The sequence below is a fragment of the Sapajus apella genome, unplaced genomic scaffold (assembly GCF_009761245.1).
Source record: "Sapajus apella isolate SASKATOON/1434 unplaced genomic scaffold, GSC_monkey_1.0 scaffold48, whole genome shotgun sequence".
Taxonomy (NCBI): domain Eukaryota; kingdom Metazoa; phylum Chordata; class Mammalia; order Primates; family Cebidae; genus Sapajus; species Sapajus apella.
In genome coordinates this window covers 4,109,871-4,129,883 of record NW_022436988.1, presented here as the reverse complement: position 1 = coordinate 4,129,883, position 20,013 = coordinate 4,109,871, and the positions used below count along the sequence as shown (strand labels likewise).

The 20,013-nt window shown below is 54.2% G+C and overlaps 1 protein-coding gene across 2 annotated transcripts in view; it reads right to left on the bottom strand.

Annotated features, from left to right (window-relative positions):
• The window catches only part of TIMP2 (TIMP metallopeptidase inhibitor 2), a 67,852-nt gene extending 47,845 nt beyond the window's left edge, over positions 1 to 20,007 (bottom strand). Inside the window, exon 1 of one of the 2 annotated variants that reach the window (XM_032241481.1) lies at positions 19,973 to 20,007. Coding sequence is in view for 1 of the 2 variants with exons in the window: in XM_032241479.1 (XP_032097370.1) it covers positions 2,238 to 2,322 (85 nt within the window). In the remaining variant the exon portion in view is untranslated. Of the gene's footprint in view, positions 1 to 2,237; positions 2,338 to 19,972 lie in introns of those variants that run through there. The other variant, XM_032241479.1, reaches the window with a different exon arrangement.
• Positions 20,008 to 20,013: the final 6 nt, after the last annotated feature.

The following is a 20,013-nucleotide window of genomic DNA, read 5'->3' as shown; positions in this document are numbered from 1 at the left end:
AGGATGGGGAGGAGAAGGGCGCCGAGGATGAGGAGAAGGAGGGCGCCGAGGATGGGGGGGCGCCGAGGATGGGGAGGAGGGGGGGCGCCGAGGATGGGGAGGAGGTGGGGGCGCCGAGGATGGGGAGGAGGGGGGCGCCGAGGATGGGGGGGGGCGGCGGGGGGGGGGGGGGGCCGGGGGGGGGGGGGGGGGGGCGCCGAGGATGGGGAGGAGGGCGGGGTGCCGAGGATGGGGAGGAGGAGGGCCGCAGGCTCAGAGCTCAGGAGGAGAATGAAATAAGTAGGTCCTAGGAAGAAAAGCCAAAGGAGGTGGGGTAGGGGAGGGGTGTTTGCAAAGCATAGAAAAATCCAGAATGTCAGAGTATGGTGCTTACGAATACTGACTGTGTGACCTAGGCCAAGCTACTTCACTCTGGGTGCCTCAGTTTACTCATCTTTAGAATGGGGATGACAGAGACAGCAGCACCCATCTGCAGAGATGCCAGTGCCTGTCATCACAAGAAGCACCTAAAATGCTTGGGGAAGGGGGCGATACTTACTGTGTGTGTCTCCAGATAACTGAGCTAGAAGACCAAGAACACATACAGGGAGGCAGAAGCTGGCAGGTGGGCAGGAAGCACTTTCTCCAGGGTTGGCTTGAAATCATTGGGCGGACTTGGTAGGTAGTGAGACGCCCATCACTGGAGGCATCCCAGATAAAACAAACATCAGAAACACTGTTAACTCCGTTTCTCCGAGTTCTAGCCTCTAAAAAGACCCTCCGTGACATGCTGTGTGCTGCAAGAGTCTTGGTTTTGGCCTCTTCTCTCGACTCTTGGCTAAGTTCCAGTGGTGGGGGAGCTTCCCGAGCCACTGCACTGGGTTTTTCGTTTTTGACGAAGTCTTGCTCTGTCGCCCAGGCTGGAGTACAGTGGCACAATCTCAGCTCACTGCAACTTCCCCTTCCTGGGTTCAAGCAATTCTCCTGCCTCAGCATTCCAAGTAGCTGGGACTACAGGCGCACACTACCACGACCAGCTAATTTTTGTATTTTCAGTAGAGACAGAGTTTCACCATAGTGCTCAGGCTCGTTTCGAAGTCCTGACCTCACATGATTCACCTGCCTCGGCCTCCCAAAGTGCTGGGATTGCAGGCATGAGCCACCGCACCCAGACTGACTGGGCTTTGAACTGGCTACCTTAGCATCACCTGGGGCAGGAGTGGGTCCCGTTAGAATGAATCCTGGCTAGGCCCACAGTAGGCTTTTTCACCTGAACCCTGGGGCCGCAGCTCATGAACCTGTGTTTATCCGTCTCCTGGATGCACAGCTAGGACTGGGACAGCTCTCAGAGGCGGAGATGGTTGGGCAGGCAGCCTCTGGAGGCAAGCTCAGGCTCAGGCCTCCCCTCGACCAGCTTCACAGGGACAGACACAGGCAGACTGACCTCCAAACTCACGGCTGAGACACAGCTTCCCACGTGAGGCGCTTACAGCTCACGACACTGGTGGCTTACTAAACATATCTCAAGAGCGTCAATTACCACTTCCCTGCAAACCTCAAGATCCCAAGCACCCAGCCTAGGTTTGGGGTCCCCAATCCCAGCAGCTGTTCCTGCTTCCTGAAGAGCCCACCCCCCACTCTTCCAATAACCGCATTCATCCCCAACCCAATCCCACCAGCTTCCCTCACCATCCTTCCAATCAAACTGCCTGTGGGGAGCCCCGTGGTGCGGGGACTTTGCCATTGGCCTTACAAACATGTGGCCCGGAGCCGCTCCTCAGCCCAGTCTGCGGGGCCCTCTTGGGAGCATCGCTAAACAGCTGGGCATGGAAAGAACCCCGCCCTCCCCCAGATGGGAGCAGACACAACTACAGCCTCAGCCTCACTGTGGTCCGCATGGGGTCTCAGGGGCCCACTGACCAAAAGTGGCTGGAATCACTTCCCCGCCTCCACCTGCAGCCCAGCCTCTGCCCTGGCTGGTTACTCACGGCAGGCTGTTGCCATGGGAACAGCAGAGCTGTTGAGCTGTGACATCATGGCAGGGGTGAGGTCAGGGACAGCTGCGAGCCAGCCAGAGGGCAAGTGTGTAGGTTAGGGATCAATCAACAAAGATTTGGCCCAAGCAGCCGGGAGCCACAGGGACATTTGAAGGTGCCCGTTTAAGGAGGTGTCGGTGAATGAGGACAGTGTAATGTACAATGCTCGTGGCCATACCAGGCAGAGAACATCCTCCCATCCCCAGCTGGCAGCACGGAGACCTCCCTGGGGTGTCTTTCTTCTCTGAGCTGTCAGGCCGTTAAGGAGGTACACTTCAAGGTCAGCGTTTCTGACAACGCTTGCCATCCCTTCTCCTGTAGGGACAGCGTCTGCTCACGCTTCTAAACAGCTCCAGAAAGCCATCGTTAAGCTAAAACCCACTGGAGGCGGGGGAAGAAAGAATCCCCTGTCAACCATCTGCCCACACAGGAGAAGAAACCACACACTTGGCCTCACTTACAGGGCTAGTTCCCCATAGACAGTTTGATGGGAAGGATGGGTGAGGGAAGCTGGCGGGACGAGGCTGGGGATGAACATGGGCACTGGAGGAATGTCGGGGGGTCTTTGGGAAGCAGGAATAGCTTCTGGCGTTGAGGATCCCCGACCTAGGCTGGGTGCTTGCATTCTTAAGGTTTGTCGTAAAGCGATGGCATTATCAAGATATGTTTCTTGTTTGTTTCTTTTTTAGACAGTCTTGCTCTGTCGCCCAGGCTGGAGTGCAGTGGTGCAATCTCGGCTCACCGCAACCTGTGCCTCCTGGGTTCAGGTGATTCTCGTGCCTCAGCCTCCCGAGTAGCTGGAATTACAGGCACGCCACCAAGCCCGGCTAATTTTTGTGTGTGTGTACACACACACACACACACACACACACACACACACACACACACATTTTTTAAGCAGAGATGGGGTTTTACTATGTTGGCCAGGCTGGTCTCCAACACCTGACCTCAAGTGATTTGCCTGCCTCGACCTCCCAAAGTGCTAGGATTACAAGTGTGAGCCACCACACTGGCCAGAGATACGTTTTAGTAAGCCACCAGTTGGATCATCTGTAAGCAACTCACTAGAAGCTTCTAGCATCCTCCACAAATTTGACAACTGGAAAACGTAGCTGGGAGTTACGATTTGGGTCCAAAGACATGAACGCCACCAATCCTCGGGGTGCTGTTTCTTGAGAGAAGGTAAACAACAGGAACTTGGCTGAGGTGTCCAAATCTCAGGAAGGATGAATCTCAGGAGAGCTGAACCTAAGACAAAGCCCTTTGTCCTGGGCGGGAAGGATACTGGAAAGGTCATCTGGTCCCTGACTCAGGGAAGGGGATCCATTCTCCCCACAGGAATGTTAACCACATTCACCGCCACCCCCCGCCCCCACCCATTTTTGAAGTCCATCTTCTCAGCCCTTGAGGGTTAATTTTATGTCAGCTTGGCGGGCTAAGGGATGCCCAGATCACTGGGAAAACATACTTTCTGGGTGGGTCTAGGAGGGAGTCCTTGGAAGAGACCAGCATCTGAACCGGTGGACAGAGTAAGATCCTCCTCGCCAGGGTGGGGTCATCGTTCAATCTGCTGAAAACCCCCACAGAACGAAAAGGCAGGCAGGCAAAGCCTCTCTCTGCAAGAGCTGGGACATCCATCCTCTGCCTTGCACCCCAGAGCTCCTGGGCCTAAGGCCTTTGGGCTCCAGGACTTACCCCAGTGGCTGCCCCGCTTCTCAAGGCTTGGGACTTAGACTGCATGACACCACCCCTGACCCTGCCGCTCTGGCTGGCAGACAGCACATCCCGGCCTTCATCCACGTGTGAGCCAATTCCCATGTGAAGCCCACCTCACACGGCTGCAAGCAGTCTATTGGTTCTGTCTCTCTGGGAACCCTAACGCGCCATATAGATACAAAGTCTTATATACGCTTCTCCTTTCTCCAAGAATCTCCCTAGAATCTCCCTACAACTTTTATCCTCAGCGTGGTCTTGACGCCCACCCTAAAGCACGGGGGACAGAGCTAGTGAGGAGGAAATAGCATGGGGCCCAGCAGGACAGCACACAGGCCTTTGATGGCCCTTGCAGAATGTCCAGCACGACTCCCAACTGCTCTTCAGGTCCTTCCTGGACTGAGGACATTTCTCTCAAGCCTGGGCTCACCTGACTCTGCCTTGGCAAATCCTAGAAGGCAGCCCCAGCCTCTGGATTAATCCCGTCTGCTAAATGGTCTCCCAGCCTGGGATTCACCATTGGTCAAGGGCCAACCCAGCCTTGAGAGTCTGAGTCCATATTACTGTTCTTCTGTTTTGTTTTGTTTCTTTGAGACTGAGTCTTACTCTGTCACCCTTGCTGGAGGGGAAGTGGCGCGATCTCGGCTCACTGTAACCTGCACCTCCCAGGTTTCTGTTTCTTTTTCAGAGTCTTGCTCTGTTGCCAGGCTGGAGTGCAGTGGTGCGATCTTGGCTCACTGCAGTCTCTGCCTCCTGACTTCAGGTGATTCTCCTGCCTCAGCCTCCTGAGTAGCTGGGATTACAGGCGCACCACCACGCCCGGATAATTTGTGTATTTTCAGTAGAGACGGGGTTTCACCATGTTGGCCAAGCTGGTCTTCCCCTGACCTCAGGTGATCCGCCCGCCTCGGCCTCCCCAAAGTGTTGGGATGACAGGCGTGAGCCACCGTGTCTGGCTGTCTGTTCCACTTTCTGATTACTTGTCTGTTCACTTGGAATAGCACTTTTTCATTTCCATCACATTCACAACTTGGCTGTTAGGCACAAGAGGCCTAGCTTTCAGGCTGTCTTGGCTTTCGACACACCCTCCTCGCTAAGCTTAATCATTCCTAGCTTTTGGTTTAAAGTGAGAGACATCTCGGTCTGTCTCTCAAGCTTGAATGCAATGGTGTGATCTCGGCTCACTGCAGCCTGGAATTCTCAGGCTCAGGTGATTCTCCCGCCTCAGCCTCCGGAGTAGCTAGGACTACAGGCATATGTCATCACACCCGGCTAATTAAAAAAAAATTTTTTTTTTTTGAGACAGTTTCACTCTGTCATCAGGCGCCAGGCTGGAGTGCAGTGGCACGATCTCAGCTCACTGCAACCTCTGCCTCCCGGGTTCAAGCAATTCTCCTGCCTCAGCCTCCCGAGTAGCTGGGACTACAGGGGCGCGCCACCACGCCCAGCTAATTTTTGTATTTTAGTAGAGATAGGGTTTCACCATGTTGGCCAGGATGGTCTTGATCTCTTGACCTTGTGATCCACCCGCCTTGGCCTCCCAAAGTGCTGGGATTACAGGCGTGAGCCACTGTGCCCGGCCTAATTTTTAAAATTTTTTTTTGGAGATAGGGTCTTGTCTTGCCCAAGCTGGTCTCAAACTCCTGGCCTCAAAGTGATCCTCCCGCCTCAGCCTCCCAAAGTGCTGGAATTACAGGCATAAGCCACTGCGCCCAGTCCCATTACGGGGTAATTAATTGGCCCAATTTCAATATTATTGTGTCTCAGGAAAAGGGAGAGGCCTGAGCAGAGGGAGAGAGACCAGAAACCGCCAGCCGGCCAGTTGGTGGGGTGGTCCGACACAGGCAACATGGGTCCACTAAGTTCACCATCTCATTTGGGCACAGTTCATGGTGCCCCTAAACAATTACAACAGTAATATCAAAGACTGCTGAAACCAGATCACCGTAACAGGTATAATAATAATGGAAAAATTCAAAATATTGCGAGCTTTATTAACATGTGACACAAACACGAAGTGAACACAGGCTGTGGGGAAAAAATGGCACCGATGGACTCGCTCAACTCAGAGCTGCCACAAACCTTCACTTTACAAAAATGCACAACTGCAGAGCATGGCAGAGTGCAGCCCAGTACAACAGGTGCACCCGGGGAACTCACGTTCATTCCAGGGCAACTTACGCACTTGCCAAAGAAAGTCTAATGACCCCTCATGTGTCCAGACATTTTACACTTCAGTTTAAAAATGCCATATCTGGCCAGGTGTGGCGGCTCACGTCTGTAGTTCCAGCACTTTGGGAGGCCGAGGTGGGTGGGTCGCTTGGGCTCAGGAGTGTGACACCAGCCTGAACAACATGGTGAAATTCCATCTCTACTAAAAATGCAAACACTTAGCTGGGCGTGGTGGCTTGGGTCTGTAGTCCCAGCCACTCGGGAGGCTGAGGCAGTAGGATTGCTTCAGCCCAGGGGGCAGAGGTTGCAGTGAGCAGAGATCGCACCACTGCACTCCAGCCTGGGTGACAAAGCAAAACACTCTCAGAAAAAAAAAAAAAGAGGGAGGCCAGGTGCAGTGGCTCACACCTGTAATCCCAGAGCACTTTGGGAGGCCAAGGTGGGAGGATCACGAAGTCAAGAGATGGATCGAGACCATCTTAGCCAACATGGTGAAACGCTGTCTCTACTAAGAATACAAAAATTAGCTGGGTGTGGTGGCAGGCACCTCCCAAGTAGTCCCAGCTACTTGGGAGGCTGAGGCAGAGGAATCGCTTGAACCCTGGAGGCAGAGGTTGCAGTGAGCCAAGATGGCGCCATTGCTCTCCAGCCTGGGTGACAGAGCAAGATTCTGTCTCAAAAAAAAAAAAAAAAAAAAGAAGAAGAAGAAGAAGAAAAGAAAAAGCTATACCATGTGATGCCTGCAGAGCATCTGATGCTGTGATTTATTTAACCACACCCCTGCTACTGTATATATAGGTGTTTCTAACATTTCCCTAAGAGAAGCAAGACCGAGATGAATATCCTTACAGCTAAATGCTTCCATGTGTTCAAAATTATTTCCCTCAGAAAAACTCTGAGATACAGGGCTGCCTGATCAAAGGGAAAACTTACTTTTAAAGTCCTTGTCACTGCTGCCAAAATGTCCTTCCACACCTCCAAACTACTCAAGACAAAATATACCTGTCGCCAAGTCCTTCCAAGGACAACATGCCTCTTGGCCAAAAAGATGAGAGTGATGCTAAGTCCAAAGCTGTGAAATTGAATCCTCTTTCAGAGACCAGAGCCAGAACCCTTCTCCATGGATTCCTGGCACTGCCACTCTGTGGGTGACCTTGGCCAAGTCATCGGCTGCTCCCCACCCACACGCCTGCCTCACCTCCCGCACAGAGCCCTTGTAAACAAGCAAGATGTGAAGTCGTCCGTGCTGAAAAGCCCTCCACAATATTGTTATGCCTTTGCCTGGTGGTTTTACCCCTGCTTCCCAGAATCAGTGCTCAGAAGGGAAGACTACCACAGGCATGTTCTTTCATTTTCCGCCCGGGAGCCACCTCAGCCTAGTGGACGAGACCTCGCAGCTGAGAGTCAGGGGCCAGCGATGCCCATCCCAGCTCCACTCTGACCCCATTCCTCTTGGCATACTCGGTTTCTGCCTGGGCCAGGGCAGGCTGGTCCTTGGCTTCTGGGGACAGCTCAGGACGGAGGATGAATGTGAAGAGCACCCACAGAAGAGAAAGTGTGGAACAAGGAGCCCAGGAGAGAGTCACGTGTGTACATGTCCATCTAAGCCTTTGCCCCAAAACAGCAGATGTGCCAGGAGCAGTGGCTCATGCCTGAAATCTTAGTACTTTGGGAGGCTGAGGTGGGGGTATCACTTGAACCCAGGAGTTCGAGACCAGACTGGGCAACACAGACAGATCTGGTTTCTAAACACAAAAATAATTTTAAAAATTAGCCAAGCCTGGTGACACACACCTGCAGTCCCAGCTACTCAGGAGGCTGAAGTGGGAGGATTGCTTGAGCCCAGGAGGTTGAAGCTGTAGTGAGCTAGTATCACCCCACTGCACTCCAGCCTCGGCGACAGGGCAAGGCCCTCATCTCTTTAAAAAAAAAAAAAAAAAAAAAAGATAAATCAAGGAGCCCATGTGTCCCCAAAGCTCTCCTGCCATGGTGTCAGCAATGCCTTCTGAGCATATAATTCCCCCCAGACCTCAAGCCCATGAATGACCACCCCCGGTGCTTCTAATGTCACATCAAGTGCTGTGTCACTGAAGCACCCTGTACCCCATCACGTGGTGCCAGAGGCCTGGCCGTGGTGCAGCTGGACCCCCAGCTGCTGTGTGATCATGAGCAAACAGATTATGTAACCTTCCTAGCATTAGAGACGCGGAGGTGATGAATGTCCTCTGTACCTAGGGTCACTGTAAGGCTCAGGTCTCATCAGGTTTCCGCATGTGCTCTAGACATGCAGCGTCAACCAACTCCAAGTCCCCAGCCTTGCTGGCACTCCTGGCTTTCTCCCTTGTTCCTGCCCCCACAACATTACGGGGCCCAGGCCGGGCCCTGTGACCAGTGGATTCTCAACTAGCCAGAGCAAACAGGGCACGAGAACACGGACAAGGCAGAGTCACACTCCCAGAGGCGGCGTTACCGTCGAGTGCTGGGACCCAGTGTGTTCCTTTAAGGAGCACACCTGCCCTCCTTATGTGATCTGGCATTTCTTTTTAAGGGACACATAAAATTGTAATATTTATGGTGTGTATAGTGATGTTTAGATACACACATGTAAGTGATCAGATCAGGGTCATCAGCGTAGCCATGATCTCAAGCATTCCTGTCTTTGTGGTGGGAACATTCAGTGTCTTCGGAGCTTTTTGAAACTATACGATGTACTACTGTTAATTACTTTTTTTTTTTTTTTTTTTGAGATAAGAGTCTCACTCTGTAGCCCAGGCTAGAGTTCAGTGGTGTAATCTCGGCTCACTGCAATTTCCGCCCTCTGGGTTCAAGCAATTCTGCCTCAGCCTCCGAGTAGCTGGGATCACAGATACACACCACCATGCCTGGCTAATTTTTGTATTTTTGGTAGTGACGGTGTTTCACCATGTTGGCCAGGCTGGTTTCGAACTCTTGGCCTCAGGTGATCCGCCTGCCTTGGCCTCCCAAAGTGTTGGGATTACAGGCGTGAGCCACCACCATAGCCTATTGTTAATCACATTAATCCAACAACAACATGGAACAGCAGAACTCATTCCTCCTAGCTAGCTATAATTTTGTATCCTTTAACAAATCTCTCCCTCTCCTCCCCCAACCCTTCCCAGACTCTAGTATTCTCTGTTCTACTTTTGACTTCGATGAGATTAACTTTTCTTTTTTTTTAGCTTCCACATATGAGTGAGAACATGCCGTGTTTAACTTTCTGTTCCTGGCTTATTTCACTTAACGTCTTCCAGTTCCATTCATGTTGCTGCAAATGACAGGATTTCATTCTGTTTTCTGGCTGAGTAGTATTTCATTGTGTGGATGTACCAACATTTACAATGAAATACTATTTCATTCTTTAGCTATTCATCTGTTGTTGGACACTGAGGTTGATTCCATATCCTGGCTATTGTGAACAACGCTGCCAGGACCGTGGGGGTGCAGGTGTCTCTCTGATGCACTGATTCCCTCTCCTTTGGATAAGTGCCCAGTCGTGGGACTGCTGGATCATATGGCGGTTCTATTTGTAGTTTTTTAAGGAACCTCCACCATAGTGACTATACTACTTTACATTCACACCCACAGCGTATACGAGTTCCCTTTTCTCCCCTTCCTTGCCTGGGCTGGGTCTTTCTGATCGTCTGTTCCCTTGAAATCTTGATCTCGACTGAGGGAAGAAGGGTGGCAGGGGTGCGCTGGGGAGCAGGGAGGAGCCAGGCTGTGGCAGAAGAAACAACATGGTGAGCCGGTTGTGTGGAATGGAAAGGCGAGGCTGATTTTCCTGCCTCACATTCGTGCCTTTCTTCGTTAAAGGCTCCTTGGACAGAGGCTGCAGGTTTCTCAGAAGCACTGTCTAGGATCTCAACATTCTAGAAGGGGCTAGGGTAAACTATTGAGCCCCTCCCATGCTTTTTTTTTTTTTCTGAGATGGACTCTCTCTCTATTGCCCAGGCTGGAGTGCAGTGGTGTGATCTCGGCTCACTGCAGCCTCCGCCTCCGGGGTTCAAGCGATTCTCCTGCCTCAGCCTCCTGAGTACCTGGGATTACAGGCACCTGCAACCACGCCTGGCTAATTTTTAAAGTTGTTTTAGTAGAGATGGGGTTTTGCCATGTTGGTAAGGCTGGTTTCGAACTCCTGACCTCAAGTATCTGCCTCCGAAAAGTACTAGGATTACAGGCGTGAGCTACCACACCCAGCAGAGCTTGTTCTGTCACCCAGGCTGATATAATCATAGCTCACTGCAGCCTCAAACTCCTGGTCTCAAATGATCCTTACCTCAGCCTCCTGAGTAGCTGAGAATACAGGCACGTGCCACCACCCCTGGCTAATTTTTAAAACTTTATTTTACGTAAAGATGAGGTCTTGCCCAGGCTGATCTGAAACCCCTGGGCTCAAGCGATCCTCCCACCTCAGCTTCCCAAAGTGTTGGGATTACAGGCGTGAGCCACTGTGCCTGGCCCGTCTGGGCTTTTGAAAGTACTACGCTCTGAACATTTTTCTAGGTCATAAACACATATCTGTAATATCGTTTGAAATGTCTGCTCACTCTGTCGCGGTAGGGAGAAAGCTGAATTTATTTAGCTTATCTCTAGCAGACAGGCAAACCTCACGAACAAGGCTGGCCTCAGGAGCTCCTCCCCCTCCTCAGTGGCTCCATCCATCACCCGTAGGGCTCCAGCCCAAGGCCACAGGGACCACCCTCTCCAAGCCAACGTTGGTCTGAATCAGCACCCTTCTGTTGACACACCTCCTTTTAAAAGCCAATTCTTTTTTTGTTTGTTTGTTTTGAGACAGAGTCTCACTCTGTCGCCTAGGCTGGAGTGCAGTGGTGCGATCTCAGCTCACTGCAATCTCCACCTCCCAGGTTCAAGCAATTCTTCTGCCTCAGCCTCCCAAGTAGCTGGGATTACAGGCGTGCACCACTATGCTCAAATAATTTTTGTATTTTTAGTAGAGATGGGGTTTCACCAAGTTGGCCAGGCTGGTCTCAAACTCCTGACCTCAGGTGATCCACCTGCCTCAGCCTCCCCAAGTGCTGGGCTTACGGGCATGAGCCACCATGCCGGCCTAAAAGCCGTCTCATCTTACTCTGCTATTTCCTAGCCAGCTGACCCTGAGCAAGTTCCTCAGTGGGCCTGTGCCTCGGCTGGACCCTCTGTGCAATGGGGATGAGGACAGGGAAGGAAATGGGCTGGCACTAGTGCAATGCAACAACACCCGTCTAAGCACTGGGCACCTCTGCCAGCTGTTACTGTTGCCACAGTCATTATCACGGTGTCATGATTCACCTCCCGGGCTGCTCCTGGGCCTCCCTCAGGGTCAGGCGGGGAGGAACAAGAACACAAAGATAGGGAGAGCTCAGGGTTTGAGGAAGAAAGAGCTGGTGCCCCCCACTAGCTTAGAGAGCTTCCTGGGAGGCAGGAAATTCACATCCTTTTTGGAGGAGTGGAAGTGGAGGTAGAGGAAGGCCACTTGTCCTAGATCGCACTGCTGGACTGAGTCTGGGGCCAGCATGTGACCTCCCACTCACCCTGTTTGCTATGAATGTCAGCTCCCCCTCGATACTGCTGACTGCCTTTACCCTCACTGCTCCGTTTTCCGTTCCCTCCGAGGCTGCGTCACACATTTTCCACTTCAGCCTGCTGAAGCTCCAGCTCAATTCCCTCTCACCCAGCCTTGACGTTCAGCAGATCCCAGCAGAACTCAGTAGAGACCTCCACCCGCCTGAGCTCCTGAGCAGCTTAGAGGACAGCTGGCCCCCGGGCATTGGGTCCAACCCCAGAGGCATCTCCCTTTGTGTCTGTCCATGACTCTCAGCCCGGCTCCAGGCATGCCTTCTGTTTCCCGGGTCTTCCCTAGTGCAGGTGCCAGCTTGGCTCCCCTGGTGACTGCGAGCCTCTCAACACCACCCTCCTCCTCAGTGTCATCCCCCTCCTGTCTGTCCCCTCTCCCCCAGTGCAGGAGCCACAACGCCCTCCCCACCGTCCAGCCTCCAGGCTTTGCTGCTCCAGCTGGGCTCAAGCCCACTTCGTTCCAATGCCTCTGTCCCCATGGTCCACTCTCTACCACAGCCAACCTGGGCTCCCCCTACCCACCCCAGGACCTTTGCTCAGGGCTCCTCTTAGCTCTGATGAGATCCACCCCTCTGGGCCCACCATCTTACCACTGTCCTAACCTCGGTAAGAGCTAGAGGTGCAGCCTGCAAGGTGACCAGTGCATTCCTGCGCTCACTTCCCTGAAGACAGGCACCACGGTTTTAGAGTTCGAGACCAGCCTGGCCAACATGGTGAAACCCCGCCTCTACTACTAATACAAAAATTATCCAGACATGGTGGCATGCACCTGTAATGCCAGCTACTCGGGAGGCTGAGGTGGGAGAACTGCTTGAACACAGGGGGCAGAGGGCGCAGTGAGCTGAGATCGCACCACTACACTCCAGGCTGGGGACAGAGAGGCTCCATCTCAAAAAGCTATATAAATTCCTTGAAACACCTGTCATAGCATTTTTGCATATGGTAGGCACCCAAATTCTATTGTACAACAAAATATAAAAACCCTTAAGCAAATAAATTCTGTAAAAAGCAGGTATTTAAGACACAGACACCAGGCCCTTCTTAACTGTTGAGGTCTGGGGTTCCCTCAGGCCATGTGTGGTCCAACTCTGATCAGAGTTTTAGATGGAAGGGCAGCTGCCATCTGCCAAGCATGCCTTCCCCACAGAAGACAACCACAGAGCCTCCCAAGTCTTTGGAGCCATCCCTGAGACCAGCTAGGAGGCCAAGGACACCAAGGGCCTCCTTTCCCCAGAGCTGGTTACAGACCTACCTTGGAGCCCTGCCTCGTGGTGGCAGAGTCTGAGTGGACCCTGGCTGCCCAGGGCAGCCAAGTACCGAATGAGGGGGGAAAGGACAGAAAAGCAAGATCATTAACACTGCTCAGCTCTGAGACCAGGCAGATATTCGCAGCAAACCGAAGACTCGAAACCTACAAAAAGACTTGAAACCTACAAAAAGACTCCTTTTAAATGGCAGTGACTTAACTTTTGGAGGGCCACATGCACCTTTGAGAAGCTGGTGGCTGCCACATCCACTGTCCACAAACACAAACACACACACACAACCACTTAGTTTCCAGGCTCGTGGCTACCCCCAAACCTGCCAGGCCTATCTCTGGCGGGGTGTTCACACGCTTTGAGGTAAGACCCCTCTTTTATAAACACCGTTCCTCAATTTGCTTCTGTTAGAAACAAAAATGCTCGTTCCTCAGTGCCACAGAGAAACAGCACACGAACACAAATTTTAATTTTCTCACAAGGCCATTTTTACTTCTACAGAAGGGTGTGTCTTGCAGATGGCGCCATAGCCAGAGCACATCTGAACGAGGGAGGGGAAGGCGTTCTTATTCCTGACGCAGGCAGCCCCTACTGCTGTGTCGTTCCCCTACTGGCTAAAGTTGGACCGCACAGTCTAAGCTAACTCCCATCAGCTCTTTTAAAGAGAGCAGTGGTAACAGTGATGGGGTGGGTATCTTGGCAGGAAGGATGGTTACAGAACAGGTCAGCGCAGGGGGACCAGGGGGGACTTAGGTCAAAGCAGGTGACCAGGGGAACAGATGAGAAGTACCGATTAGAACTGGCGGGAAAGCTGTTTACCGAAATTCGAGGCAAGAGGGTGAAGAGAACCAGGAAGTTAAACTTTAAAATGGAGAATTAAAGAATAAGACAGCTGAACATGCTGACATACGGATTCTTTGAAGAGAAACCTGGAGCTCACTAAATCTAGCAGCTTCTCAGAGCAAACACACGCTCAACCTGACTTGCTGGGGCTCCTTCTGGAAGCCTTCCCTGGGCTCCAGTCTGACCTGGCTGGCCAGGGAACAGCTCAGCCCTTAGATGTAAGGTGGGATTCTTCGGCGTGGGGTCTGTGTATCCTTCCCTCTGCTGCTGCACAGCCATGCGCCAACAAATGTACCAGGCCCCAGGGCGTGGGCTCCAGGGATTCTAGCCCACTCAGGCTGCAGGGTCCAGGTGGGTGGGCCCTGGGGGGTCTTAGGGGCACCAGCTTCATCTGCCTGCTGCTCTGAGACATCCATGCTCCTGACCGTCTCTCCATAGGGAAGTCTGAGTCCAACCCCCTTCCCTCCTCCCAGCAATCTCAGGGTAGCTCAACTGCCTGCTTACCCTGTCCCCAACACTGAGGTGGTCAGAGCCTCCACACTTCCTGTTCAGACCCACAGGCAACAAAAACAAAACCTTGGCCAAGCACTCACAATATCAGACATTCACTAAAAAGCATGTACAGGCCAGGCGCAGTGGCTCACGCCTGTAATCCCAGCACTTTGGCTGGCTAAGATGGGTGGCTCACTTGAGCTCAGGAGTTCGAGACCAGCCTGGGCAACATGGTGAAACCCCATCTCTACAAAAAACTTAGCTGGGCATGGTGGCTGCTTGGGACACTGAGGTGGGAGGATCGCTTGGGCCCAGGAAGTGGAGGCTGCAGTCATCTGTGATTGCACCACTGCACTCCAGCCTGGGTGACAGAGTGAGACTCTGCCTCAAAAAATGAATAAAAATTATATCTAAGTACAAATCTCAATCCATATGCTAACTTTTCATACCATTCCTAGCACCAAAGTTGTACTGGGCACCCCTCTGGAGACAACTGCTCTATGCCAGCTTTGGCAGGCGGCAGCAGCGCCTGGAGAGTCCTGAAACTCTGGTGCCCACACCTGGGCCGCTCCAGCACGTGGGTCTAGGCAGCTGCCTTCTACCAGGCTCCCTGGGCATCACCTGCTGCCAACCCACAGCCGGAACATCCTTGGTGGCTGGGTGGGCCCTGGGATGGAATGAGGATGTCACGTGAGTCAGAGCAGCAACATTTGGCCCCCATTTCCTTGGGGGTCCCCCTGAACTCCCGCTCTCCTCTTCAGCCTACACTACACCCAGAACTCTCACCATTCCTGGGGCAGCTGGTCCCTTAGCTTAGAACACCTGTGCACACCCCACCCTGCTGCCACTACCTGACCGGGGCTTACACTCCCCAGCACTGTCCTCCAGAGCGGGCTTCTTCACCCTCCCTAACCTTGATCTAACTCTGCCCTCCCCTCTTGAAAAAGACCATCCTAGCCACGCAGCCACTTGCCCATGGTCCCTGGTTTGTGAGCCTGTGCATGCTGCAGGGGACAGAGGGCACGTCCAGGGCATACACCCCTCCTGCCCCTACCCCCGCCACGTCTGCCTGTCTTTGCTTCCTTCTTTTGATATCCTCCTCCCTGCCATTGCTTCTGTCCTCGCAGCTGCCTGCGAAGCCTCGGGCACACCTCAAGGACGTTTTGAAACCCCTCCTCCCTATACACACGCCCCAGTGGTTCTGCATCAGGACTGGGGCGGCTGCCTGTGCCTCTCTGTCTCCCAAGAGTCATCTATGCCCTGTTCTCCATGTGCTCAGGTGTCGCCACAGGGTTTGAGCCTCTCAACCCACACCAGTGGCATGCACCTAGCAAGCTGGCTGGGACAGCAGGAAGGAGGGAGGCAGGTACCCAAGCCCACCTGCAGCTCACAAACCACAGGCCAGGACTGCGTAAGTGGCTGGCTCTGCACCGCCAGAAGGGTACAAATGCCGGAGGCCCCAGAGGCTCCCAGGTGGGCACTGTCCTCAGATCCCAGACGGGGAGATACGAGTCATTGGGAGAGCTCCTTCCAGCACCTGCCACAGCTCCAGGCCGCGCGTGTCTCTCCCTGCTCTTCCGGTCTCCAGGCCTTGGGAGCTGCCAGCAATTCAGGGGCCAGTGACTCCCCTGGCAGAGCTTGTCCCTCCGAGGAGACAGTTCAAAACCGAGCCAGAGAGCTCCAGTTCTCTCCACAGCCCCTTCCTCGACCTACCATGGGGCCCCGTATCCTGACATCTTGCATATGCGTTTCACGTCGTCACATGATTACTTCTGAATTCTGGTTATTTGGAAAGTCTATCTGCTGTTCATTATTTGCTAGAAGCGCATCAAGTGGACTGCCTTTGGACGGCACCCTGGCAGTTGAGGAGGGGGTGCTTGCTCACCACACCGTGCTGCGGGGGCCCCTTCCTTCCACACTGCCCGGCACTGAAATGCGCAGTCCGGCCCCTGCCTCCTCCACCACAGGGATAAGGTCCTGCTTCTCCTTTATGACCCCTGGGGCAGAGCCAGCCACCCCACTATCGCTTGTTGAAACACAGACAAGCCCAATACGAAAATCAAGATGAACAAAACTGACAATACAAATCAATCACATGCTTCGCACGACTCGCCAACAGTTTCTTTAAAAAGCATCACCCTCGCCCCCTGGCACGGAAGGCCTGATCCAGCGCACATGAATCTGATGCTGTGTTGCTTTTTCTAAGCACGTGTCCTGAACACAGAGCCGTTTTTGACGATGTGCTGTGTGTTTCCTCGGGCAGCCCCCCATCTGTCTGGTCCCTGTCACTGTCTCGCAGGAACCAGGCCACCCTTGGCTGTGCACCCCGGGAACCAGCAGCTGTTTCCCTCTTGGCTGTTGGTCCCCGTCTAGCTGGAGCTGGAGGGCAGGTTCTGGGAACATGTGGAAAGATGTTACCACGGAGGTCTTCTAGGAGAACGTGGCTTTCGATATTGCCACCCAAGCCAGAGGGGAGGTTTATTCTCTGCATGCAGAGAGCTCCTGGCTTCACCCTTGAGTTCAGAAGCCGGCCCAAGCAGCCCGAGCTGCCAAGTAGATCAGCTGGCTAAGTGGCTCCAGGCATGGTACTGCCTGAATGGTGAGCCCAAAGCTAATTTCCAGCCAGTAAATGTGAAGGACTTCGCTGGGTGAGAGGAAGCTGGGCCAGCGGCGCGTTTCAACACTGCTGAAACTGAGACACGGAATGCTTCCCATTTGTGCTGGCCTTCCTGAAAAGGATGAGGACTGGGGCATCTCTTACCATCCCTTATCCTAAAAGCCATCACCTCAGAGTGAATGATCTTTGCCAACCACAGCTCCAGTCCTACCAGCTGCGAGAGCTGCTAGGGAAATACCTCCCGGAAATCCTTCCCAGGGCAGACAGAAATCGGACTGTTTACTAAGCCAATTGCCTCTTGTAGACACCAAGCCATTTAACAAGCCTACAGCAGCCAAGAGGAAAAGGAGCCAGCTCGCCGCATAACAAGCCAGCCTGTATGAACCCCCACTGTGTCGTCCTGCTGTGACCTCTGGGTCACAGCCCTGGTTGCCCAAAGTCGCCTGTGGGCCTTTTAAAACTGCAAAAGCCGAAGTCTGAGCCAGACCCTCTGTATCAGGGACCCAGACCTGAGTAATCGTTCAGAATCTTCCAGGCAATTCTGCTCTGGGCCAGAATGGGGAACTGTGACCGAGAAAGTCACAAACCTGCATCACTTCAAGGAGAGCCGGACAGTGGAGAATAGGCCACTAACGTCCCTGTGGGATCTGCTCCGGGATCCTACCCTGGGATGTCCTGGGTTTATCCCGAGTTGGCCGAGCATGGAAAGGGTGACTGGGAACACGAGAAGGCAGCCTGGCTGTACTGGGTCAAATCGTGTCCCCCTCCAACGCACCTCTAGTCAGATCCTGGAATATGACTTTATTTGGAAATAGGGTATTTTTTGATATATCAAGATGAAGTCACACTGGATTAGGGTGGGCCCTAAATCCAATGGTTGATGTCCTTATAAGAACGGAGAAATTTGGCCGGGCGCAGGGACTCATGCCTGTAATCCCAGCACTTTGGAAGGCCGGGGCAGACGGATCACCTGAGGCCACGAGTTTGAGACCAGCCTGGGCAACATGGCAGAACCGTATCTCTGCTAAAAATACAAAAAATTAGCTGGGTGTGGTGGCACATGACTGTAATCCTAGCTACTAGGGAGGCTGAGGCAGGAGAATTGCTTGAACCCAGGAGGTGGAGGCTGCAGTGAGTCGAGATGGCACCATTGCACTCCAGCCTTGCTGTCTCAGAAAAAAAAAAAAAAAAAGAACAGGGAAATGTGGACACAGAGACACACAAGAGAGAAGGCCATGTGAAGAAAGGCGGAGACGGGAGTGATGTGTCTACAAACCAAGGCACATCAAGGAGGGAGGCATGGAAGAGATTCTCCCTTGGAGCCTCCAGCAGGAACCAGCTCTGCAGACGCCTTTTCAGACTTCCGGCCTCCTGAGCTACAGAGAATCCATTCCTGTTCTTTTAAGCCCCCGGTTTGTGGTCATTTGTCACAGTGGCCACAGGAAGCGAATGCCTTGGGCTCTGCAGTGCAACTCTGGCATCTGATGGGGCCTCTGAGCCAGGATGGGGTGAAAACTGTTAGCTACAGGATGATTTTGATACAAACGCCAGGCGGCCCAGGCAGGGGGGAGGCAGGCACGGAGGAGGCGGGAGGAATGAACGGCCGCCCTCCAGCCTCTGCCATCCTGGATCCACACCCCACGCAGAAACAGCTCCCAGCTCAGTGGCGGCCTTGACTCACGCCAGGCAAGGACAGAACGGCTGCCTGGACATTCTCCCACACAGCTGAGGAGTGTGGGGGGGGGGGGGTCCCAAGGCCCGGCTCCTACGAACCCAACCCCCAAGTCCTTCTGGCTGCGGCTTCCCAGCCTTCACTTCAACCTGCCCCACCACGTGCTGGTTGTGGGGGAGCCTGGACAGGCCTGCACCCCCTACCTCGAGGCACCCCCAGAGAAAGGCCCATTATGGCTCCCTCATCAAAGGAGCCTCAACTTTGACCCCAGATCCTGCTGAGCACCAAGGCTAAACTGGAGAAAAGACCTGGATTTTGTGGAAACTGGGATACAGGCACACGCCACGCCCTCCACCCAGGTGGCCTGAGCCACCCAAGACCTGTGACCCCAATAGACTGGAGGAACTGGAAACTTCCCCAGCTGGGCAGGCAGCTCCCAGGCCAACCCGGTGGAGTATGGGAAGGGCGTGGCTGACAGCAGGAGAAACAGAAACTCCCACCTCCAGTCTGGGCAGGTGAGCGGGCTTCCCGGCCTTGCTCCATCTGCCCTGGACAGGTCACTCGGCTGAGACTCAGCCACGAGAATGAAGGAGGGCAAGGGGCTTCCGAGACCACCGGCTGTGTAGCCAGACTTGCCCCAGGAAAACCACGCTGACCAGTACCAGGGCTGCAGAGGCTTGAGGTGTGGGACTAGGGTGGAAACTCCGGGCCAGCGGGTTCCTCCCATTTCTGCTGGTCCTCCCCCTCCACGGACCAGAACAAATAACTGGGTCCCTCCTCCCTCCCTCCATGGCGCCTGTCTTTTGGGGGCTAGGAGTCCTAAGGTTGCGGGTATTTGTTGGGGAATCTGAGCAGCCGCAGGGTCCCACGTGCCGGGTCCAGTCACCAAAGTCTCCAGCTTTTGTGGACGTCCCGACAAAGCAGACACTCAGGGGTCCGGGTCCCTGCCCAGCCAGTTTGCAGGGCCTCGAGGGCAGGGCACCAGCAAGGAGCCAGGCCAGGGGACGCCACAGGCCTTTCTCACCTGCCCCTCTGGTGCCTGTGGAACCTGCCTCGGGTAGGGGGGGCTTCCATCCCACCCAGCCTTGATCGGGGAGCCCCAAAATGGGGCGGGTGGGAGAAACCCCGGCAGAGAAGCCCTTCCCCACCCAGCCCCAAGCCGAAAGGAGCCCAACTCCCACCTCCTCTGCGAAAGTTTCTTCCTGGGGTCCCCAGTCCTCCAGCCCCCCCGCCCCCACGCCGTGTCCCCCACGCTCCCCGCCCCCAGCGCTGGCATCCCAGGGCCCGCCGCCTGCCAAAACCCAAGCCATTCCCTGGCTCCCTTTCCTGGGGCTGGAGCTGCGGCGGAATTTCGGTGGAATTTTGAGGCTGAGACGCATCTCGGCAAAGAGGAAAAGAAAGGGAGAGGAGGGAGGGGGGAAAGAAAGTCGGCTCTGGGCGTCCACTTGCAGGATTCGAGAAGCCGCCGAGGAGCGGGAGGCGGGCGCCGGGGTCCCTCGGCCCGCGGCAGGCGGGCGGGGCGTCCGCGAACCAACCCTCGGGGGTCGCAGGGGAGGTGGGGCCCCGCGCCGGGGCGGGGGTCGCCGCTCCTTACCTACACCCGCGTTCCAGACCCCCTGTTGCGGGTGCACCGGG